General features: G+C 44.4%; 1 protein-coding gene and 2 pseudogenes across 3 annotated transcripts in view; 1 reads left to right on the top strand and 2 right to left on the bottom strand.

The window, feature by feature from the left end:
* LOC309552475 (uncharacterized protein) overlaps nt 1-849 on the top strand; it is a gene marked incomplete at both ends in the record, with an annotated part of 72,731 nt that extends 71,882 nt beyond the window's left edge. The window contains 2 exon segments of the mRNA XM_082253444.1: nt 3-805; nt 808-849. Coding sequence (XP_082109570.1) covers nt 3-805; nt 808-849 — 845 coding nt within the window.
* LOC309554231 (C-reactive protein-like) overlaps nt 1-25,336 on the bottom strand; it is a 342,461-nt pseudogene that overhangs the window by 177,021 nt on the left and 140,104 nt on the right. Inside the window, exon 2 of the transcript XR_014226197.1 lies at nt 2,908-3,073. The product of XR_014226197.1 is annotated as a C-reactive protein-like (transcript). The remainder of the gene's footprint in view (nt 1-2,907; nt 3,074-25,336) is intronic.
* LOC309552473 overlaps nt 3,154-25,336 on the bottom strand; it is a 99,689-nt pseudogene continuing 77,506 nt past the window's right edge. The window contains exon 6 of the transcript XR_014226208.1: nt 3,154-3,560. The product of XR_014226208.1 is annotated as an uncharacterized misc_RNA (transcript). The remainder of the gene's footprint in view (nt 3,561-25,336) is intronic.

Here is a 25,336-nt window from a genome sequence, read left to right as displayed (position 1 = left end):
CTGGTTGGCAGAGCGGATCTCCATCTCCATCCGGGATCTGGAAATAAAGAAGGAGGAGCTGTCCAGGAAGATGGTGGACATTGAGGAGCTGTGTAACATGACGGATCCACTGACTGTCTTACAGGAATCAGACACAGGTGACTTGTGTGATACTGAGGATGGAGATAATGAGGACAGAGAGAGACATGAGGAACTCCTCCATGATGGAGGGGGTCTGGGTGTGGCGGGGGTCTTACACACAGGTTTATCTGATATAATAAGAGAGGTAAATGTATACTTCTATATACAGGGAGCTGCAGACATATTACTGGATGGAAACACAGCTAATAATTATCTACAGATATCAGATGACAGGAAAACTGTATCCATGTTAGATAGGAAGCAGAATCACTCAGAAACACCAGAGAGATTCCAGGATTATCCTCAGGTGATGAGCAGTCAGAGTTTCTCCTCAGGGAGACATTACTGGGATGTGGATGTCGGGGGGTCAGATGAATGGACAGTCGGGATGTGTTACCCCAGTATAGACAGGAGAGGGGAGGAGTCACGGATTGGATATAATAAGAAGTCCTGGGGATTGGTCAGGTATAATACTCAGTATTGGGTGATGCATGACAGTAAAGTGACCCCCTTACCCCCCAATCTCTCCAGTAACAGAGTCCGGATAGATCTGGATTATGAGGCCGGGCGGATCTCCTTTTATGATCTGTGTGACCCGATCCGACACCTCCACACCTTCACCACCACCTTCACTGAGCCCCTCCATGCTGGGTTATGTGTATGGAGAGGTTGTATAAAGATATGTGGGGGGAGGAGGGAGATGTGAGAACTCCGCCCACAGTCTGGTGATGTCAGACGAAGAAGTGGAATTCATTTAATATTCATCCAATAGTATATAGAAGTGGGTGTGGCTTCCTGCAAGTTTTTCTACTATAAATAAATGTGAGATTTCTTACCGATCGCTGTGATTGGGTAGAATATCTGTCCAAATAGTGGAGTACCAGGAACATGTTCCTATTGGTCAGTGAGATATCTATCTATCTATCTATCTATCTATCTATCTATCTATCTATCTATCAGATTATAATTTGTAAACGGTCTGATTCCTTATTATTGATACATTTACAATGAGTTTATTCTATTGATGATTTTATTGTGTGAAGAAATAGAAATGAATAATAGATCTACAAATAGATAGAAAGAGATGAAAATCAGAAAAATCTCAGAGGAAACATATGAAGAAATGATCCCGAGATTTACTAATGAAAGAAAAAAATGGGATTTATAACTTATATAATGATATCACTATAATAATGTATGATTACTAGAACTGCAATGTGTCCCCAATATAATGTGTCCCCATAGAACCGGATCACTAATATAATTCTATTGGATCACTTTTATAATGGATCCTAATTGGTACACCATCACTGAACAATCACCACCAATTAATACAGGATTCTTGCACAATTGTTTCAATTTGTTCCTACTGTATTGTAAGGGCCCATTCAGACCTCTACTATATTACCAAAAGTATTGGGACACCTGCCTTTACACACACATGAACTTTAATGGCATCCCAGTCTTAGTCCGTAGGGTTCAATATTGAGTTGGCCCACCCTTTGCAGCTATAACAGCTTCAACTCTTATGGGAAGGCCGTCCACAAGGTTTAGGAGTGTCTATGGGAATGTTTGACCATTCTTCCAGAAGCGCATTTGTAAGGTCTGAGACTGATGTTGGGTGAGAAGACCTGGCTTGCAGTCTCCATTCTAATTCATCCCAAAGGTGTTCTATCAGTTGAGGTCAGGACTCTGTGCAGGTCAATCAAGTTCCTCCACCCCAAACTCACTCATCCATGTCTTTATGGACCTTGCTTTGTGCACTGGTGCGCAGTCATGTTGGAAAAGGAAGGGGCCTTACCCAAACTGTTCCCACTAAGTTGGGAACAAGAAATTGTCCTATATGTCTTGGTATGCTGATGCCTTAAGAGTTCCCTACACTGGAACTAATGGGCCAAGCCCAACCCCTGAAAAACAACCCCACAGCATAATCCCCCCTCCATCAAATGATTTGGACCAGTGCACAAAGCAAGGTCCATATAGACATGGATGAGCGAGTTTTGGGTGGAGGAACTTGACTGGCCTGCACCTCAACCCGATAAAACACCTTTGGGATGAATTAGAGTGCAGACTGCAAGCCAGGCCTTCTCATCCAACATCAGGCCCTGACCTCACAAATGCGCTTCTGGAAGAATGGTCAAAATTCCCATAGACACACTCCTAAACCTTGTGGGCAGAGTTCTCAGAAGAGTTGAAGCTGTTATAGCTGCAAAGGGTGGGCCAGCACAATATTCAACCCTACGGACTAACACTGGAATGCTATTAAAGTTCATGTGCGTGTAAAGGCAGCTGTCCCAATACTTTTGGTAATATAGTGAATATATACCGTTGAGTATATGAGGACTCTCATTGTTGTTGTGGATGACAAACAAATGATCATTTTTAATGTAATTCAGATCCAGTAGTTGGGGCATTTTAAGAACAGAAGGGATGATTTACTAAAGGCAAACAGGTGGTTCAGTTTGAAAGAGAATTTTCACTTAACTTAGCCAATGTGGTGACAATTCACTTTGCTAAGACGACGCACTCACATGCAGGGAAGGAAAATATCAGTATTTTTACTTGCAGATGATTGGATGATGGAAGTCAGCAGAGCTTCACCTCTGAGTTTTCCATTGACCCAAAGTTGGATTACTCCAGTGTCGGAGTTCTAGGCCATAAGGCTCCAAACCAAATGATGGAAGTCAGCAGAGATGCACCTCATACACTAAGGAAAATTCCCTTGCAAGGTGAACAGTCTATTTGCCTTTAGTAAATCAACCCCGAGGTGTATATTATAAGACTGACATTAAGGTTTGGGCTGGATAAGAACTTCTCCTTTGATTTCATAGACTAGAAACCTCCAAATAATTACATTTCCATGGAGATAACCATAGATGACCATTTGTACATCTCCTGGAGACAGGACATGATCCCACATGTGGACATCACTTATTTCACCAACTAATGACTGCTTAGCATAAAACCCTCCACCAAAAGAGTCTTGGCCCTGCCCCAGAACAATACTGGTTCCTGCTGCGATAGAAGACCCTTTCATGGAGATTCCTCCAGGGTAGAGTTTCCCATTGACCCAAAGTTGCACCCTTTCATGGAGACCCTTCTGGGGTAGAGCTTTCCATTGACCCAAAGTTGGATCACTCCAGTGTTGGATTCCCAGGTCATACAAATGTGTCTCCAGTCCAAAGATTCGGAGACTGTTTTAAAATTTGTGACTTCCTGGTTGATATGTATGGAACAAATGTCTGGAGGCTGTAAGTAGATGAGAAAGGCATTGTCCTTCCCGGGAGTAGTAAGAGAGAAGGGTGTATAGGGGCGGGAAAGGTCAGTATAAGAATGTAGAATAATGGTGACTTTCTGCAATGGCTTTGTAATTGTAGGTCTTAGAATGACATGAGCTGTGTTGGTTTCTTTGGGGAAGACAAAGACTTTACCCTCCAAATCTAGGGAAGAAAACAGACAAAGATCATAACTGCTACAGATCAAAGCTTTCAATGCTGAACAATAAATATAAAATGTATTTATACTGTATGTAATGGAATCATAATTTACCAATAATTGGATACACTCATATATCTCAGGAAAGGAGTTTCATGTTAGGACTCAATAAGCTTTCATCATTAAGAATCTTCTTTACAATGTTTGGTTGTCTAGTTACTCCATGAGAACATCAATGCCTTGTCATGTGGTTCTTATAATTGTCATTGTCACCTCTCATGTTGATGTTCATGACAAATAAATCATCATTTTCAGTTATTCTGTACTGAACGATGGAGGATCTTAATAATTAACAAGATGTATATAGTTAAGATGGCAGACTTACACAAATTGTTTGACTGGACAACAGTGGCGTAGCGTGGGGGGTGCTGCCGGTGCGGGCCGCCCTGGGCGCAATATTCAGAGGGGTGCAGTTTTGTCTCTGCAGACTGTCACCTTACCAGACATCCTAAGTCTCCTGCAAGTGCCGTGTGATCTCCCAGCTGCTGCAGGAGACTTAGAATGTCAGTGACAGAGCCGCTGCTTCCTGTATAGTTCCGGCTCTGTCACAGGTGGAAGGATATGAAATAGACTCCGCCTGTGACAGGAGGAGCCATACAGAAAACAGCAGCAGAAGATCGGACTGTGCGATCCGTCCTCCTCTACCCTCCTCCTATACAGAGGTATGAACACCAACATAACACTCAGCAATCATATTCTTTGTCTCACCCTTACCAATTCTATTATAAATCAGCAGATATGTGTGTTAGTAAGGAAATAAAATATTAAGCTTAACAAAAAGGTATTTCCCAATAGAAGTTGACTGCTTACAATTCTTAATACACACCTTTTTTCCTCTGTCTTTATTATTTCTTGTTAGTAAACTGTACATGTATAAAGGATTACTAATGCCATTTACATAGCAAAATTATTCATCTCTGATCTTCTGAACTCTCAGAACTGTTTCATAGAGCGAGAGAAAGAGGATCTATTTATTACATATCTATCTAGCAATATATTTTGTTCTCTCTCTCTTTCTAGTCTATCTACAGACAAGTCTCCCATGACTTGCAGGAGCCTTCCCTGCCCCATCTGTCCAGCCACTGTGGCAATAGGAGTTAGCAATTGGGGAGGTGTGCCATGTATCTGCTGGAAGGGGCGGGCGGGCAGAGTGGAGGAGTATTGCACAGGTTGTGCATTTTCTCAGTTAAAAACCAGACCTCCTGCGCGCTGTTTTCAAATCAGTGGCAGTGAGTGATCATGTATCTTAGCAGCTTTTTGAGTTCCCTCCTGAACAACACCGCCAGGCACATGGTAGGGAGACTCTCCACTGCATGCTGTGTAAATGGCTGGTGTGTACCTTCAGCTGTGACTTACCTTTGTCCTCCTGTACTATCTGGAGAAGGACCAGTCCAGAAGGGGGGGGGGGGGTGCAGTGACTGTGCAGTGTGTCTGTGGGGGTGCGGTGTGTCTGTGGGGGTGCGGTGTGTCTGTGGGGGTGCGGTGTATCTGTGGGGTGCAGTGACTGTGCGGTGTGTCTGTGGGGGTGTGGGGTGCAGTGACTGTGCAGTGTATCTGTGGGGTGCAGTGACTGTGCGGTGTGTCTGTGGGGGTGCGGTGTGTCTGTGGGGGTGCGGTGTATCTGTGGGGGTGCGGTGTATCTGTGGGGTGCAGTGACTGTGCGGTGTATCTGTGGGGTGCAGTGACTGTGCGGTGTGTCTGTGGGGTTCAGTGACTGTGCGGTGTGTCTGTGGGGGTGCGGTGTGTCTGTGGGGGTGCGGTGTGTCTGTGGGGGTGCCGTGTATCTGTGGGGTGCAGTGACTGTGCGGTGTGTCTGTGGGGTGCAGTGACTGTGCGGTGTGTCTGTGGGGGTGCGGTGTGTCTGTGGGGGTGCGGTGTGTCTGTGGGGGTGCCGTGTATCTGTGGGGTGCAGTGACTGTGCGGTGTGTCTGTGGGGGTGCGGTGTGTCTGTGGGGGTGCGGTGTGTCTGTGGGGGTGCGGTGTGTCTGTGGGGGTGCGGTGTATCTGTGGGGTGCAGTGACTGTGCGGTGTGTCTGTGGGGGTGCAGTGACTGTGCAGTGTGCCTGTGGGGGTGCGGTGTGTCTGTGGGGGTGTGGTGTGTCTATGGGGTGCGGTGTGTCTGTGGGGTGCAGTGACTGTGCGGTGTGTCTGTGGGGGTGCGGTGTGTCTGTGGGGGTGTGGTGTGTCTATGGGGTGCGGTGTGTCTGTGGGGTGCAGTGACTGTGCGGTGTGTCTGTGGGGGTGCGGTGTATCTGTGGGGTGCAGTGACTGTGCGGTGTGTCTGTGAGGGGGGGTGTGTCTGTGGGGGTGCAGTGACTGTGCGGTGTGTCTGTGGGGTGTGGTGTGCTGTGCAGACTATGTGGTGTACCTGCGGGGTGCAGTGATGGTGTGCTGTGTCTCTGGGGTGCTGTGTGTCAGTGGGGGTGCAGTGACTAAGTGATGTGTCTGTGTGATGCGGTGTGTCTGTGGGGAGTGGTGAGTTTGTGTGGGGTGCAGAGACGGTGTGGTGTGTCTATGGGGTGCAGTGTGTCTGTGGGGTGCAGTGACTGTGCAAGGTGTCTGTGGGTTCATTTTTTTTCTGTGGGGTGTGGTCTTTTTCTGTGGTGACATTCTCTCTGTGGGAATGGTTGCTCTGTTCTGGGCATCCCTAAGTTTCCACAAGCTTTGTGCTCTGAAGAGTGACCTACATTCAGATTGCTCTTCAAAGAGCATTTTACAGGTGATGAGGAAGAGCTGTATTACCTCCTTACTGCCTGCCTAAGCCTTTGATTGTGGCTGTGCAGCGCTTGCAGAGTGACCCCTTTCACTGCAGAAAGTGACAGGGGGTATAACTCCTGCTGCAAAGTGCTGCAGTGTATATACACCTCCAATGGCGGCCTCTAGCTAAAGGGAGTAGTGAATCGGTTTAGTAAAGGTGCAGATCCCACTGCAGAGTCTCACTATCCCCCAACCACTTGTGTGAATGAGTCCTTACCGTAAACTTCACAGTGCAGATTAGACCTATGTACTAAAATCAGACACCCCATAATCCCAGGTATAGAGCAAGTACAGACCTCTGCAGTACCTAAAAGAAAACAAACTCCTCCATCCATCTCTCTCTCTCCCCCCTCTCTGTCACTGATGTAAGGAGGGTGGTAGATACTGATATTTACAGTCTTAAGTTTTGATTGGCCACGGGGGGGGGGGGGGGGGGAATTATTTGCCTTGCCCCGGGTGCTGACAATCCACGCTACGCCACTGCTGGACAAGTGTTTTGTCCCGTTTTTGGGGTTGTGTTCAATACGTGCAGAGAGAAATCACACAAATACTTGAAAGTACAACATTTATTAAAAGTAATGACAGATACAGATAAAGAAAATATAACAAGAATACATAACTAAAGTTGCTTGTTTCCACGGGTCCCTTATTAAGTTAAGGCGTGGACAGGTAATCCAACCAGACGCTTGCATGTTACATGGTGCTGCTCTGCAGGTGGGACTGCTCTTAGCAGCTTGGGCAGTGGTATTTAGAATGTACCATCCCCCAAGCCAACTCTCTTTGCAATATGACCCCTCAAGGACTTCAATGAAGAAATCTTTCCAAGTAACACTTCCATGTAGGGAGAAGCAGAAACTGTCACACAAGTCAAATCCCCAGAGCAGTGACCGTGATGAACAGGGGAAGATGAGGATTTGTCAGGATTAGGGCATTATGCAATCGCCCGGTCCTTGTTAGCAAAATACTCAAAAACTGGTATGAATTGTCATCTTTCATCAGATGATAAAAAGGGAAAGACACAACTTGGGACGCAGTATGAAGGAAATCACCACAGTGTTACAATCCGCCCGTCTGCGTTACAGATGGGGTTTCCCTTTCAAACTGATCATCCCCCATAACGGATCTACATACGTTGTCACCAACATCCAGGAAGGACAAGAAACACTCATCAAATTGGGTTTGCTTGATCCCACTGCAGCTCCTGCCCCCTCCGTCACCTCGCCCATCACCTCGCCCATCACCATTATGGCAGACAGCTGCATCTAGAAGAGGACGCAGAAGAACACGCAACAACATAGGCTGAAGATACCCAATTAGGCTCACTTCATTTTTTTTTTCACGGGTCTTTAATCTCTCCAACACATCCCAACGCTTAAAAGTTTTTATAAACTATGCGGCAATTCAAGAATCTCCTGAGAAACCTTTAAGTCATTAACTTTATATTTTTTTCCCTTTTGGTTTGCTTTTTCTTTTTCCTTTACAGAAACTCTATATCGCCTCATCTTCCACGTTTTTGGACGGCTGGTGACACCTAGAGGCTTTTTTCAGCTATGCAAGTATTATTTACCTTCTTTCGAAAAGACCTCAGGGTATTCTAAAACCTGGTCTTAAACCTGAATTTATGCTGTTTTACTGCCATCTAATGGACACTATAGCTATCACACCCCTTATTGCTTACTACAAAGTCCTCCTATAATGTTAACGTAAACCTCATCTTCACAATGGGTGGATAAGGAGGCGAGTCATCCCCACCTTTTCTGTTTTTTTCTTTTTTTTTTCCTTCTTTTTTCCCTTTTTATACAAAATATTCAGGCTTTCCCAGGTTCAAATAGTTTCTATTATTGCACCAAATTTTTTTTTTATATACTAATGGCCATATGTGATGTCCCGCGCTTGTACATGTTGTACCCACTCAGCCGATTGCCAGCCACCAGTCCACACAGTGTGGTCACTGCCCAGTTGTCTCCCACACTGAGACTCCATTTAGTCTCGTTGTTCTACTGGCTCTTAATCAACTGTTTAAGAGGAAGATTTCCTCTACTTTTGTTGTTACTTTATCAGTACCGATTTGGTTCACTGATCCATTGCACTAATGTTTTCGTTATTCTGTTATTTTTAATTCATTATTTTTTATTATTGTTGATTATATTTGAGTCCATTAATCTCATCAGATTCATATACATAAAACCTCTCTCTCGGTCATGTGCTCAGGCAAACCTCACCTGGACACAGGTACTAATTGTACCACATGACAGAGTCCTCTCTCCCCAAGGTGCGCCCTTATCAGCTTTGCAGACCTCCATCACGGTTGATGCCCTAACTAGGGTATTGCAGTTATCTACCACCCCAATAACCTGTCACCAGAGATCAAAAATCCCCCTTAAAAATGACTATTAAATGAATTTTGCATAATGTACAGGGTTTTAATTCCCTTAACAAACGTAGAAAAGCATTTCATAAATATAAACGCCATAACGCTAAAATCTTGCTACTCCAAGAAACTCATTTTGCTGAAGGCAATCACCCAAAATTCTTCCATAAATCATTTAATCAAGCCTTCTATACTACATTTTCATCAAAAAATAGAGGAGTAGCGATTTTTATTCACAAATCATTTCCTTTTGAAGTGCAGGAGGTCTGCAAAGACACTGAAAGTCATTATCTGATTATAAAGGGGCGCATCTTGGGAAAGGAACTAACTATAGCCAACATCTACGCTCCAAATGGTGCCTCATCACAATTTTTCCTAGATTCCTTTAACACTTTGGAAAACTATCACTCTTCACATATAATTCTAGGAGGAGATTTCAACATGGTCGCTCATCCAACCATGGATAGAAGTAACCCTTCATCTGGGTCCAAGACATTCCCAAAAGCCCTTGAACGAAGACTTAGTAACATCCCTGGAGATGTCTAAATATAGGCTTCAAAGAGTTCACATTCTATTCAAACCCACACAATTCGTCTGCAAGATTAGATTACATTTTTTGCTCACAAGTAATCCTAGCTAATTCTATCTCAGCAGATATATATCCATGCGTATGGTCCGACCATCACATGGTGATATATAACACAAAATTTATAGGTCTCTCCCCAACACCGTTCTCATGGAGACTTAAAGACTCCTTGTTATCGGGCACTTTAGAATCTCAGGAGATCTCAGACTCTATTACGGAGTTTTTCTTGTTAAACCCCACCAACGTCACCACAATACGAAATACCTGGGTCACTCATAAGGCATTCATTAGGGGCAAACTCATCACTCTGGCGGTTAAAATAAACCGAGAACACACTAAAAAGATACATGCACTCACTAAGGAACTACAACAACTATAAAAGAACCACAATACCCTTCATGAACAAACGGTCAGACAACAAATAGACCATAAAAGATCTGAACTAAATAGTATTCTCTCTGAGAACGCAGAGAAATCACTCAGATACTCCAGATCCTAATTCCTCCTATATGGTAACACAGCTTCTACAAAGCTAGCCAGGAAATTAAATCAATCAATCAATCAATCAATCAAGCCCCCACATGTCTACAAACTAAATACACCTTCTGGTATGACTACCTCTCACCCCAAAGAGGTATTAAACATTTTTGAAAAAATTTACTCAACTCTAATTTCCCCACCATCTACAGAAGCTTCGGCAAGTTCCCAAAAATGGTTTGAAGATATTCCAATCCCCTCACTCTCTACCACTGATCTAGAACAACTTAATGCTCCTATTTCTGAAACCGAGGTGGCGCAAAATATTTCAAGCCTTCGGAACTCCTCTTCCCCCCGGTCCAGATGGGTTTACAGCCCTCTACTACAAAAAAATTTCCTCCACTCTATCTTCAAAACTAGCACAGTTATTTAACCACATTTTGCAAGGCAACGTCTTTCCAGAAGAAATGTCACTAGCCAACATGACGCTTCTCCCCAAACCAAACAAAGACCTCTCCAACCCGCAAAATTTTAGACCAATATCCATTATTATTAATGACTTGAAATTATTCAGTAAGATCCTAGCCTCTAGACTGTCATATATTATCCCTAAACTCATATCTACATCACAGTCAGGATTCATCCCTAACCGCCAAATTACGGATAACATTAGACTTGCCTGTAATATTATCCAAGATGCAAATTTGTTCAAAAAACAACTCCTATTGCTAGGCCTAGATATCCTCAAAGCTTTTGACAGTGTATCCCGGGGATATCTTAGATCACTTTTACCTAGATTCGGTTTCACAGGAGAGTTCCTGAAAGGATTTATGGCCCTATATGAAAATCCTAAAACAAGGATAAAAATCCCTGGTTGTAATTCCTCTTTCTTTCCACTGGGTAGAGGAACCCGACAGGGATGCCTTCTATCCCCGCTGCTATTTGCTCTCGCCATTGAGCCACTGTCAATAGCAATTAAAAACCATTCTGGGGTGACAGGATATAACAAAGGTTCTGAAACATACAAACTGAGTCTATATGCGGACGATGCTTTATTATTTATCCCAGACCCATCCTCCTCACTACCTAATCTTTTTAAGTTATTACATAATTTTGCAGCAGTCTCGGGACTTAGTATTAATATGTCTAAATCAGTAGCATTACCAATTCATTTCCCAGAACCAGCTCTTATAAATCTGAAAACCTTGTTCCCTTTTGTGTGGGCATCAGATAAAATCTCATATTTGGGTATCCAATTAACAAAAGAATATAAGTCACTTTTCCAATTTAACTTCCCTCCACTATTCACTAAAATACGCAACATGCTTAAAATTTGGTCATCCTACCAATTATCGTTTCTAGGTAAGATTACAGCCATTAAAATGACCATACTACCAAAATGTATATATCTATTTCGGGCCCTTCCCATATATCTTACAAAAGCCTATACATCTAAGCTCCAATCTTCACTCAACAAATTTATATGGGGTAACAAAAAACCCAGATATGCTAACAACATTTTATATCTTTCCCACTCCTCAGGGGGTCTAGGCCTCCCACACTTATGGACATATTATATCAGTGGAAGGTTAGCGCAGATAGCGCAATGGCATAGATATATTTCTGATCTACCTTGGGTGAGATTTGAGAAAGACTCAATCCCCCCCTTCCATTTAGCAGGTCTATTGTGGGATGAGACGGTTCCAATAAGACAAATCTCCTCACGCAATACAATTATATCAGACACCCTTAAAATATGGAGACAGATAATTAAGAAATGACCCCTCGCTTCGAAACCCCCATTTGGCACCTCATTCCTAGGTGACCCTAGATTCAAAGAAGCATTTATCACCCCAGAGCAGTTCACATGGTGGACAGACAATAAATTAACCACAGTTTTTGACTTCTATGATGGAGGTATTTTTCTTACGTTTGATAAATTAGTAAGCATGAAAGATATCCCCCATTCTGAAAAATTGAATTATGAACTAACTAAAGGATACTTTGTCACACATCACATTAAGCCATCAGGCTCCTCTCTTAGCATCTTTCAGCATATTTGTTTAAAGGATCCCACTGGAAGGGGTCATATATCCACGCTATACACTACACTTAATGCTCAGGACCCAGAGACAAAGCTAAAGTACATGGTTAACTGGGAAAATTAGCTACAAGTCTCTCTTTCTGTAGGAGACTGGTTATCTATGTGGCTCAATCTGCGTAAATCAACCAGGTCACTGGGAGTGAGAGAAGCAGCCATTAAACTCTTTATGAGATGGTATTACACAACCGAAAAGTTAAACAAGTTTTTCCCTGATGTCTCACCCAATTGCTTTAGAGGCTGCTCAGAGATAGGTTCACTGAAGCATATCTTTTGGGACTGTCCCAAAATAAAAAAACACCTGGTCTGAGGTGTTCTCCTTAATCGAGAAGGTGACGGGAGAAAAGTTTGCTTTATCCCACCTACAATGTTTATTGTTTAAAGGTATCCCAGATATATCTGCTCAACTCACCCGTCTGATTCACACCATCTGTGTCACTATGTTATGGTCTATCACTAGACACTGGAAAGAAGCAGCTGTTCCCTTTACTAAGTACTTAGTAGAATCGAAGGTATCATATCAATGGAAAACTACCACCACACCATCACTAACTCCAAAAAAATATTTGATCTTAAATAGACCCCATGGTACCTGTATAAATGTTCTCTGGTCTCATAACAAGATTTTATTTAAACACAGACTTCTTACCAAATACAATATGTATTACTTTTTCCATAAATAACAAGATCACAGTTCCCCCGATCCCAAGAGATGCTCAACGCGGTGTCACTCTAACAGGGAAATGGTAACACCCAATGTGGGCACACCTGTATACCATGGAACTGTTAATGCCACCCTTCAAGACACTTTGCAGTTAGATAAAGTGCCCTCACCTGGCAGCAACAATCTTTCCCAGTCTTATTGGGATTCTGAGGCACAATCCCAAAAGACCAATCAACAGTTAATATCTTTTTCATATGACATATCTGTCTATCCTGTAAGAGAGCAGGTCATTTATGATTATAATGGGAGATCCACTGGAAAGATGACACATCCCGTATCTTGGACTCCCTCTGGGATGAAGGTATTTCTGAGTGTTATCCCCCATCCAAGGACTGATCCCATTAAATTTGCAAAAGAGCTGCTAGACATCCAGGCAAGCGACAATGCAAATTGCTGTGATATGCTTCAAATAATGAAAAGGGTTTGTGGAGACGGGGGCTTTGAGGAAATCCTCAGTAAAACTAATATTCCACAAACCCAACTGATTAAAACAGTCTATCCCCCCAATCTTGGACCAAGGTGTCAAGAGTGATCCAAGGACCAAAGGAAGATTGTATGACTTACTACAATCACTTTAAACAAGCCGTGGGATCAGCTGGTGGGGACATTTCTAACAGCGCCCTGTCACCCATATTAATACACAGCTTCATTACTGGGTTGAGAGGAAAAATCAGGGAAAAATTGATGACTGCAAATCCAGACTGGAGAAATAAGCCCCTCTCCTCCTTGTTATCACTTGCAGCTGCTATTGAAAGGAATATAGCTGATTGGGAGTCACTGAAACCCCAAAGGATCTGCATTGTACAGTATGAACATTTGAAAACGACAAAAGCTCTAGATATAGCCAAAAGTGATATCGGTACTTTAGAAGTTTCTAAGTCAAATTCTGATGCTAGCCACCGCCACCTAGTGCTAGAAAACCAGAGATTACAGGAAGAAGTTCATCAGCTGGTAAAAAGACTGAAGGATGCAGAAAGTGAAGTAAAATCATTATCTGTCAGATGCCAGGAGCAGCTTGCTCAGTCTTCAAGAGTGGATAACAAAGCAACTGATTTGGTTATGTCTGAATTCAGTGGGACATCCACACCTAATGTATGTACCAATAAAGATAAATCCATGGAAGGTAGGAGTTCTCACAAAATTGCCCCTATATCTTGTAAAGTACCAGAAAAAGCTTCTAATCCAGTTGGAGCCTTTCCAATCGTAGCCATCGAACATTCTCAGTCATCTAAAACAAAGCCTTATGTTAAGAGATGCTGTACAACTTTAGATAAGATAAAATGTTATGCATGTGGACTATTTGGCCACACAGCTCGATTCTGTCTATCACGTCCCATTGAAAAAGTAGTGAAACAAAATCCATATAGGACAACGAGACGTGATTTTGAAGTGCAGTCAGCACACTTTGCAACGTGGCCTAGGTGTAATAAGTATGAACAGCCTAGATCATGGGTCTCATTCCAAAATCCTAAATTAAAGAAGGATGAGAATGAGGAAATGATTCGGGATGGGTCTTTGAAAGAATTTCAAACTTACCAAACAGATTTTAAGGAATTGAAAGGAAGACGTACAGGTTATTATAGAAAACATGCCGGTATTTGTGGTGTCTACAGTTTGACTTTAACCACTTTATGACCACCCGCCGCAGATGTACTGTGGCAGGCTGGCTCGTACAGACAAAGCCCCGTACATGTACGGCGCTCATTCCCGGGGCCCTGAGGCGTGCTCCCGCATGCCCTGGCCCCGCCGATGGTGTGATTCGGTTCAGAACTGATCAGTCATCAGGTCCAGGCCCATGATTTTTGGCCTGGACCTGCTGATCGGTCCTGACCAATCACAGACCGACCTGTGCCTGTGAACTATAAACACAGGCACATAAATGACCCCTCTCTCCTCCCAAAATCCTTTTTGGATTCATCGAGAGAAGAGAGAGCATCAAAACGTGAGTACTGCACACAGCACATACATACACAGGTAGATAGCCACATTTAACCCCCGATCACCCCCCCCAGTTAACCCCTACACCCCCTGTCACATTGCACACTGTATACAATATATAGCAGTTTTCTATGTTTCTGTATTAGTTTGCCTTGTGACATCATTTAGCGCTAGCAACCGTTGCTTTTAGGCTTAGGATACCCGCCACCCCCCCATAAAGATTTAACCTCCTGATCCCCCCTGATTGCCCCCAGTTAACCCCTCCCCCCTGTCACATTGCACACTATATACAGGTATATGGTGGTTTTCAGTGTTCCTGTAATAGTGTGATTGTGACTTCAGTTAGCGCTAGCGAGTTAGTTTCTGTCCCAAGTAGGTTTAGGGTCCCTGCTACCCCCCCCCCAATAAAGATTTAACCCCCTGATCACCCCCAGTTAACCCCTACACCCCCTGTCACATTGCACACTATAGACAGTATCAGGGGCGGACTGACAACTCATGGGGCCCCCGGGCACTAGGGGTTAATGGGGCCCCCAGGTTTAAAGATGGCCACCGCATGGCAGCCATCTTTTTTAAAAAAAAACAAACATGTTATACTTACCTCCTCTGTGTAGTTGGTTTTGCACAGAGCAGCCCAGATCCTCCTTTTTCAGGTCCCTCTTCTCTGCTCCTAACCCCTCCCTCCTGTCGAATGCCCCCACAGCAAGCAGCTTGCTATGGGGCCAGCCGAGCTGCAGCTCCGTGTGTCCATTTAGTCACAGAGCTGTGGTTTGGCCCTGCCCCCTCTCTCTCATCATTGGCCAACTTACTTTGATTGAGAGCCGTAGAAGGGAATGGCGCTGCTGCTGTGTCTCAGCCAATCATGTGGCAGAGTCCCAGATGGCCGAAGGGACTCGTGGACATCGCTGGACAGGGAAAGGGCTCAGGTAAGTATTAGGGGGGCTGGGGAGGCCACTGCACACAGGCTTTTTATCTTAATGCATAGAATGCATTAAGATAAAAAACCTTCCGCTTTTGCAATCCTTTAATGTGGTAGGCCCTAGTGGAGGGGCACCTAGCTTGGCGACATGCAGAGTGTCAGGAGACCTAAAGCTGGTGACCCAGTAAAGGTACCAGGAGACTCTCATGGGCAATGCCACCTAAACAGCATCATGGGCAAAGTAATGCACTGTAGGCCCCTACCAGGGAAAAGGTGGCCTGTGGCGTGCATAGTGCACTGTGGCACATAGTGGGTGTGGCTAACTAATGCCACATATTGGGTGTAGCTTTTTATTCTGATTAGAATGGTAAGTCTGATTTTTAATTTTTTTTTTTATTTTAACTAAATTTAATTTAATTTTTTTTAAATGTTTTTCACAACGTTGGTGGGTGGCTTTGGTGGGGTATCAGTCTCACTTTTGAGACAGAGAAAGGGACACATTCCCCAGTCCCTTTCTCTGTAGCCTCAGCTGCACTGCAGATGAATGAACAGGAGACAGAGGCCCCATTCATAAACTGAAGCATAGTAAACACAGTTAATACAGTGAGTGATCAGTATCAATCACTCACTGTGTTCACTTAGAAAAGGAAGGAGCTGGTAAATTAAATTTTCCAGCCCCTTTCCGACTCTCCATCCTGAGGTTCTCCATGTGTGCCCCCAACTACTGCCAGTGGGAGAGGAAAGGAGGGATGCCGGCAAAGCTGTGGGGGTTGGAGGCCCAGGAAGTGAGAGAAATTCAAATCAGTGCAGCAGGTGGGGGAAGTAACTGGAACCGATTTTTTGTGGCTCTCACTGTAGCAGCTGGAGCAGGAGATGTTGGCTTTCAGCTGCTGCAGTGAGAGCCACACATGGTTGGTTCCACTAATTTCCCCCACCTGCTGCACTGATCACCTGCACTATCCACTTACCATCCTCCTGTTGGGGGAGGGTGGGTAACTGCAGCCCCCCCCCCCATGCACCAGTGGGATGGGGGTGTGAGGCAGTTGTGGGGGGATGACAGTTGGTGGGGGTGAGTCAGTTGGGGAGGGATTTCTTTCAATGGCAGTGTCTGTGGGGATGTTGGGAAAGTAGAGAATGGAAAGTGATGTCTCCCAGCTGGGAGGTAGGCTGTAGCTGAAAGTGATATCTGTTAGCTGGATGTATGAAGTGGCTTGGGGGTGATGCCAGCTGGGGGGAGTCAGGGGCTGAGAAGTATTCAGATATAATCAAAGACTACTGCGCTCATCCACTAATAGATAAATCAATAAAAAATACAATAGTATGGCTCAAAGAGATCAATCTCCTATTATAAGAGATATAATATGCAACCCCCAAGCACTCTGTGTATGTCCAAATAATGTAAAGTTATTTTATGACCATTGTATTTACCCTGCGTCATCCAAACTGTGTTCAATCAAAAGTGTAAATGCAGCACATAAAGTAAACACTCTTAGGCCCCTTTAGCACGAGATTGCTGATCTGGTCTGCCTGTCAGTTTTTCAGGTGGACCGGATCGGATGCTCCATGTACCTCTATGGAGCAGCGGATGTCAGCGGTGACATGTCCTCTGACACCCGCTGCTCTCCGATCCGATGTGGTCTGTGAAATTTGGACGGATGGAAACCCTATTTTCCATGCATCTGGAGGATCGGATCGGATGCAAATGGACAGGCGGTCCGTTGTCATCCGATCTCCCATAGAGGACAGGCGGCGATCTGGATAATACAGGATAAATGGAAAGGTCAAAAATAAACTACGCATTATCTGGACATACAGAGTGCTTGGGGAAGGTTTATGCATAGTTGCCAACATTTGAAAAACATTTCCAGGGACACGTTGCAGCACAGCTATCAATTACTTACCACACCCACTTTCCTGAAGCTCCGCCCACTGTGCATAATTAATCTCCGCCTACTTATCAGATTATAGGGTCTACTTCATAAAGAGAGAATTACAGGAAATTGAAAAGGGAATTTGAAACTTAGGGCCAAAGTAGCAGAGTTGGAATAATTCTCCCATTCAGCTGCACTACTTCTGCCTAAAGTTTCAAATTCTCATCACAATTCCCTGCAATTCTAAAGTGTGAAATGTCTCAGGTGTGACCATAGAAAACATGGAATATGGAAATATAAATAAAGTGCAAGGTGCCACCCACTTCATGCTGTACACTTTGATTTTATGTATTCTGTACATATAGAGATACTCACTGTATACAGGACAGGACCTGGGTATATATTGTACTCACTGTATACAGGACAGGACCTGGGTATATATTGTACTCACTGTATACAGGACAGGACCTGGGTATATATTGTACTCACTGTGTACAGGACAGGACCTGGGTATATATTGTACTCACTGTATACAGGACAGGACCTGGGTATATATTGTACTCACTGTATACAGGACAGGACCTGGGTATATATTGTACTCGCTGTATACAGGACAGGACCTGGGTATATATTCTGCTGACTGTGCACAGGACAGGACCTGGGTATATATTCTGCTTGCTGTGTACAGGACAGGACCTGGGTATATATTGTACTCACTGTATACAGGACAGGACCTGGGTATATATTGTACTCACTGTATACAGGACAGGACCTGGGTATATATTCTGCTCACTGTATACAGGACAGGACCTGGGTATATATTGTACTCACTGTATACAGGACAGGACCTGGGTATATATTCTGCTGACTGTGCACAGGACAGGACCTGGGTATATATTCTGCTGACTGTGCACAGGACAGGACCTGGGTATATATTCTGCTTGCTGTGTACAGGACAGGACCTGGGTATATATTGTACTCACTGTATACAGGACAGGACCTGGGTATATATTGTACTCACTGTATACAGGACAGGACCTGGGTATATATTGTACTCACTGTATACAGGACAGGACCTGGGTATATATTGTACTCACTGTATACAGGACAGGACCTGGGTATATATTCTGCTCGCTGTGTACAGGACAGGACCTGGGTATATATTCTGCTCGCTGTGTACAGGACAGGACCTGGGTATATATTGTACTCACTGTATACAGGACAGGACCTGGGTATATATTCTGCTCGCTGTGTACAGGACAGGACCTGGGTATATATTCTGCTCGCTGTGTACAGGACAGGACCTGGGTATATGTTCTGCTCACTGTGCACAGGACAGGACCTGGGTATATATTGTACTCACTGTGTACAGAACAGGACCTGGTTGTATATTCCACTCACTGTACACAGGAAAGGACTCAGGCAAATATTTTACTGTTTACATTGGAGAGGGCCCAGGAATATATTCTACTCACTGTATACAGGAGTGGACCTGGGTAAATTTTCCACTGACTGTAGATAGTACAGTTCCCAGGTGTATATTCTGCTTACTGTACACAAGACCTGGGTATATATTCTGATCACTGTATACAGGACAGGACCTGGGTATATATTGTACTCACTGAATACAGGACAGGACCTGGGTATATATTGTACTCACTGTATACAGGACAGGACCTGGGTATATATTGTACTCACTGTAGACAGGACAGGACCTGGGTATATATTGTACTCGCTGTATACAGGACAGGACCTGGGTATATATTCTGCTCACTGTATACAGGACAGGACCTGGGTATATATTGTATAGGGCCTGAGCATATATTCTGCTAATTGTATACAGGAAATAACCGGGGTATTTGTTCTTCACTGTAAACAGGAAAGGATTGGGGTTTATATTCTACTCACTGTATCTGTCATTTCTACATTCTCAGATTCCTTTTGAATGAATGATGCGGCTTTATGGGTGAATCCCTGAAACGCCATGCTGTTATCAAATACTGACAGTGGGTGCGGGGAGAAGAACCTCTGCCTGTTATCACGTTGGGAAGGGGGGATGCTGAGAAGGAGAGGGGGGCAACTAGAAGATGTTATACACTGAATACAAGTCTAACATCTTCTGAAAGATTCATTTAGCCTTTAACCACTTGCCGACCGCCGCACGACTATCTACGTCGGCGGTCAGCCCCTCACAGGCAAACTAACGTAGGGCTACGTTGCTTGCTTGTGAGGGTCTAGGGAGCGAGCGCGCGCCCCCCGGGGCGCGCTCCCGCTCCCGCGTGGTCACGGACCCCCCCGCGCGTGTGACCAGCGGACCCGATGTCCGCCGGTCACTCGGCGATCGGCGGGGGAGAGGGAGAATGTCAGGCAGCTTGTGTAAACAAACTGCCTGTCATTCTCCTCGCTGCAAAGACACTGATAAAACGGATCTGGTATGTAGATCCGTTGATCAGTGTCCTTACAGCTAGAGCCACAGCCAATCACAGTAGAAACCACGCCCCTAGGGACACACACAGCCCCTCCCTTCCAAATAAAGTTAACCCCTTCACTACCAGTGTATTTTTACAGTAACAGTGCATATGTATAGCACTGATTACTGTAGAAATGTCACTGGTAACCCCAAAAGTGTCAAAAATGTCAGTCAAGGGTCCGATCTGTCCGCCGCAATGTCGCAGTACCGCAAAAAAAATCGCAGATCGCCGCCATTACGCGTTAAAAAAAAAAACAACAAAAATGACAAAAATCTTTCCCTTTGTTAGTAAACGCGATAACTTTTGCGCAAACCAATCAAAATACGCTTTTTGCGATTTTTTTTACCAAACATAGGTAGCATAAAATAAATTGGCCGAAAATTTTTAAAAATTTTGATTTTTACATTTTTTTTTGGGGGAATTTCATATAAAAAAATGTGAAAAATATTGCTATTTTTGCAAAATTGACGCTCTTTTTTTGTTTATAGCGCGTGATCAAAAAATCGCACAGGTGATCAAATACCACCAAAAGAAAGCTCTGTTTGTGGGAAAAAAAGGACGTCAAATTCGTTTAGGTACAGCGTCGCACGACCGCGCAATTGTGCGTTAAATTCACGCAGTGCCGAATCGCAAAATACCCCCTGGTCGGAATGGGGGTAAAATCTTCCGGGGCTTAAGTGGTTAAGCTGCTACATGTGCAGTTATTTTTCTTGCTCAGCCCACTGGCTGACAGATTAGGAATTAGTGGGACATTTCAGGTGCTCCATAGATGTATTCTATATACAGATTATATTTTACAAAAAAGAATGATTTTTTAATAAGATATATATTGTTTATGTAGAATACATCTATGGAGCATCTGAAATGTCCCACTAATTCCTCACCTATTCAAGAATTTCCCTTTCTCTTTCAATAAACCTGCAGTGAAAAGTGCAGGGCAGGTTACATCACAGTATGTGGTGCAGAGCAGTCGGGACTCCCGGTAGGAGAGGTTCAGTCTGCTATCCATGCTTTCTTCACTCACTCTCCTCGGAGGAGGTCCCTGCTATGTGCTGGGCGGGAACCAATCCTTGCTGCAGTGTAAGATTCTCTTCCTGCTCTGCCCACATGTACTTTCACTGGGATTGTACCATCCCCGATCCAGGGGGGGGGGGGTACTGACAGGAACTCAAGGAGAGAGCGAGGTTTCTGTCCTGGAAAGGGGGCATCTTCTGCTGCAGCCAGCAAGGGCGCATCCTCTTTGTTTTTGGGCAGGGAACAGAGCATACAAGTGTCACTGCTAGATTTTGTGGAGAGATTTTTCTGCTTACAACCTGACGCCCCCTCCCACACTGAGCCCCTTGTACCGGCTCTGGCTCTCCCACTGGTCGGGACAAGTCCCGGGCAGACTAATGGCACTTTTCCACTGCAAGTACCGGCTCGGCTCTACTCGGCCCTGCTTGGCCCGGTTTGCTTTTCCACTGCTGGTACCGCATGGTACGGTGTTGGAACGGTACGGTACGGTATGGTTTGGTTTGCTTTTCCACTAAAGTAGTACTAAAGTTAAGTGGGTGGGATAACAACGATTCTCTGACCAATCAGTGGCTAGTAGTGACTGCATGCAAAGGATTGTGGGATATGGTACCGGGTATGGTACCTCTTGGAACCACAATCGAGGTGGTACTGTTTTTGAGACCCGTACCGTTCGGTTCCATGCAGTGGAAAAGCGCCATTAATAGCCGGGACTAGGTCCAGTTGGCAGATATGGTTTATGTAGATAGGGATATGATGTGTGCCTGCTTAGATTTCTTACAGCTGGGGGGGGAGGGGGCTGCAAACTTTGCCGACTCCAAAACACACACGCTGCTATTGTCACCCTTCTTGTCACATTAACCCTTCACATGGTACCATAAAAACTTCCCCCCTGACAGGACACTTTTCCAGACATTGTGCAGCTTACCTCCCTATACCTACGAACTCTCTTCCTACATGAAGAATGAGAGTGCAGTAGCTATGCCCCTCCCCTGGGCTCTCCCATCACACGGCAATGAAGATGGGAGGGGGAGGGGGATCTGAGTGAGAGAGGCATAGAGAAAGCGTGCAGACTGCTGGCTGTGGAGACAGAAAGGAGATTCAAAACTTCTAAATACAGACACGGCCGGGCGATGTATGTATTTAGAAGCAGTAGCACTGCTGCTGACAAACCCCGGGATGAGCTGTAGTGGGACACCTTTTTAGAGAGTGTGACTGTCCCGGCTCATGGGGCCCCCTATTGGCCAGAGGGCCCTCTGGCAGTGCCCGAAATGCCCGAATGCTCAGTGCGCCCCTGGACAGTATATAGCATTTGTCTATATATCTGTAATAGTGTGACTTTGTAACGCTCCTGCGTTTTACGTATGATGTGGATTTTAAGCTGCAGAAATATTCCACTTCAGTAGTCATGTAGAGAAACGCTGAGACACCAATCCCAACTCCCAATGACTCATCATGTGTGGAGGATCTCAATTCAGCAAGTAAATACACACACTCAATAAGATGTTTCCTAGAGTGACTTATGTATATAGTAACACAGTGATGATAGGCTGAAGAGACAGGTTGGGTAGAGATGGTAGATGACAGACACTTGAAAGGAAATGTTCTTGAAAGTAAGATAGTAGCAGATGGGATGCAGATAGGTTTAGCAATCATGTATGGTAGCAGATGACAGAGTAGCAGGTGGACATACAAGAGAGATCAACCCAGTGCAGGAACAGGTGGTAGTAGGCTCAAGAGCTAGCAATCTTAGATAATGCAGATGTAGTAATAGTCCTTAGTATGCAGAGCTAGATAGTGTAAGCTTTAGTATAAAGGTTATAGAGGTTTCCCCTGTGGGGTACTTATCACTAATAGCAATGTAGCAGAGGAGAGGTTCGGCAAGAGCGGATGATCCGGTAGCGGGATACAGGGATCAGCGCAGCGTGGTTCCGACAGGGAGGTATGCTTGCAAGCATGAGAGCTTCAAGACAGGTTAGCATCAAGGCACAAAGCAGTTTGAACGAACACATGTGAGTGAGAGCCGGCAATCTAAATAGCCATCCAGTCCGGCGCTCAGTGATGACAGCATCAGTCTTAAAGGTGTATGCGCACCTTACCAAAAGAGAATGGTGGGGCGCATACACTTATGAAAGAGTAATTAGGGTACCCAAAGGTACCAGAACATTACAGTACCCCCCCCTTAAGGCTGGCTCCTGAAGGCCTCTGGAGCTGGTTTGTCTGGGTACTTCGCATGAAAATTGCGGATTAATCTAGAGGCATGTATGTCAGAGGTGTTTAGCCAGGTGTCATCTTGGGGCCCATAGTTCTTCCATCGAACCAAGTACTGAAGTTTTCCCCTGTGGATACGAGAATCCAGAATCTCTTTTATCTCATATTCTTCTCCACCTTCAACTTGTACAGGAGGAGGAGGTGGGATAGTAGGCCTTATTCCTTGGTCAGGAACATGGGGCTTCAGTAGCGACACATGGAAAATGGGATGTATTTTGAGGTCTATTGGCAATGTAAGCTGTACTGCAGCTTTTCCAATAAGTTTCTTGATTGGGAAAGGTCCCAAGAACAGAGGTCCAAGCTTTTTGCTAGGGATTTTCAGTCTTAAATTTTTTGTTGAGAGCCAAACGAGGTCCCCGATAGCGTACTGAGGAAAAGGTCTTCTGCGAAGATCATAGTACTTCTTTTGTTGACTATGAGCGTGTGCAATGGTAGTATTAAGCAAACCCAGAGAATCCTTTATTTGGGTAAAATAGTCTGAAGCTACTGGGTTATTTGAAGGAAGGATGCGTGGTGGAAGAATAGAGGGATGAAACCCATAGTTCAAGTAGAACGGACTCTGCTTGGTCGTACTGTGGGTTGCGATGTTGTAGGCAAATTCTGCCAGAGGGAGAAGATCCACCCAATCATCCTGTTGGTAAGAAGTGTAACAACGTAAATATTGCTCGATGCATTGGTTGACTCTTTCAGTCTGTCCGTTGGTCTGCGGATGGTAAGGAGAAGTGAGCTTCCGCTCGATCCGTAGTATGTGACATAGTTCTTGCTAGAACTTGGAAATAAATTGTGATCCACGGTCAGACAGAAGAGTTTTTGGGATACCATGTAACTTAAAGACATGTTTCATCAGGAGTTCTGCCGTTTGTTTGGACGAAGGTAGTCTGCGAATAGCAATGAAATGTGCCATTTTTGTCAGATGGTCCACTGACACTAAGATGGTATTAAATCCTTTGGAAGGAGGCAATTCCACTATAAAGTCCAAGGACACAACTTCCCATGGAGTTTGGGGTATTGGTAGACTGCATAGTAGACCGGATGGTCTCGTAGTGTCAATTTTGGACCTGGCACAGACATTGCATGAAGAGACGAATTTTTGTATAGATGTTTTCATGTCAGGCCACCAGAATTGCCTGGCAATTAGATTAATAGTCTTTGTCATACCCATATGTCCTGCCATTGGCACATCATGCGATAATTCCAAGATCTTGGTGCGTATGGTAGGTGGTATGTAAAGTTTGTCGTTGTAGTAGAGGAAGCCTTCTGCATCAGTATTTAGTTGTGGTGGGGGTGAATCCAAACTTATACCATGCAAAACCTCTTCCTTCAAGGAACGGACAACTCCAATAATGCGTTTGTGAGGTATTATAGGAACGGAAGGGATTTCGAAGTAGTTTTCTTCAGTTAGTCATGATAGTGCATCCGCCTTTTTGTTCTTATCTGCAGGTGTGTAGGTCACTAGGAAGTTAAACCTTAGAAAGAATAGTGACCATCGTACCTGTCGGTGCGAAAGAGTTTTGTTAGTCTGAAGATATTGGAGATTTTTATGGTCCGTGTATATAAGTATTGGTAATTGGGTGCCTTCGAGTAAATGTCGCCAATTCTCCAGAGCCAATTTTATAGCAAGCAGTTCCTTTTCACCCACGGGGTAATTTATCTCTGGACTGCTTAGGGATTTAGAAAAAAAGGCGACTGGATGAAGTGGTGAAGTGTGAGTTGGTCGTTGGGAGAGTATTGCTCCTACTGCCATGTTTGACGCATCTACTTCCAGAATGTATTGGAGGGATGGGTCTGGATGGCGTAGTATGGGAGCAGAAGTAAACCTTGTCTTTAACAGGTGAAAAGCTTTATTTGCTTCATCTGACCATTTGAATGGTTTTTTAATGCTAGTGAGATGTGTGAGGGGTCTCACAATGGCAGAGAAGTTTCTAATGAACTTCCTGTAGAAATTCGAAAATCCAAGGAATCGCTGTAGCGCCTTGCGTGTGGTTGGTGTAGGCCAATCCTGAATGCAGGATATCTTACTCATGTCCATCTTGATTCCTGTTTTGGATATGATGTAGCCTAGAAACAGTACCTCTTCTTTATGAAACAAGCATTTTTTCAATTTCACATAAAGGTTGTGTGCAAGCAATCTCGATAATACTAGTCTTACATGTCTTATGTGTTCAGACAGGGATCGTGAATATATAAGTATATCGTCCAGATATACCACAACACAGACATCTAG

Source organism: Pelophylax lessonae (genome assembly GCF_965119305.1).
Source record: "Pelophylax lessonae genome assembly, chromosome: 4".
Lineage (NCBI taxonomy): Eukaryota > Metazoa > Chordata > Amphibia > Anura > Ranidae > Pelophylax > Pelophylax lessonae.
Note: the sequence above shows the minus strand (reverse complement) of the source record. Positions and strands in the feature narration are given on the sequence as shown.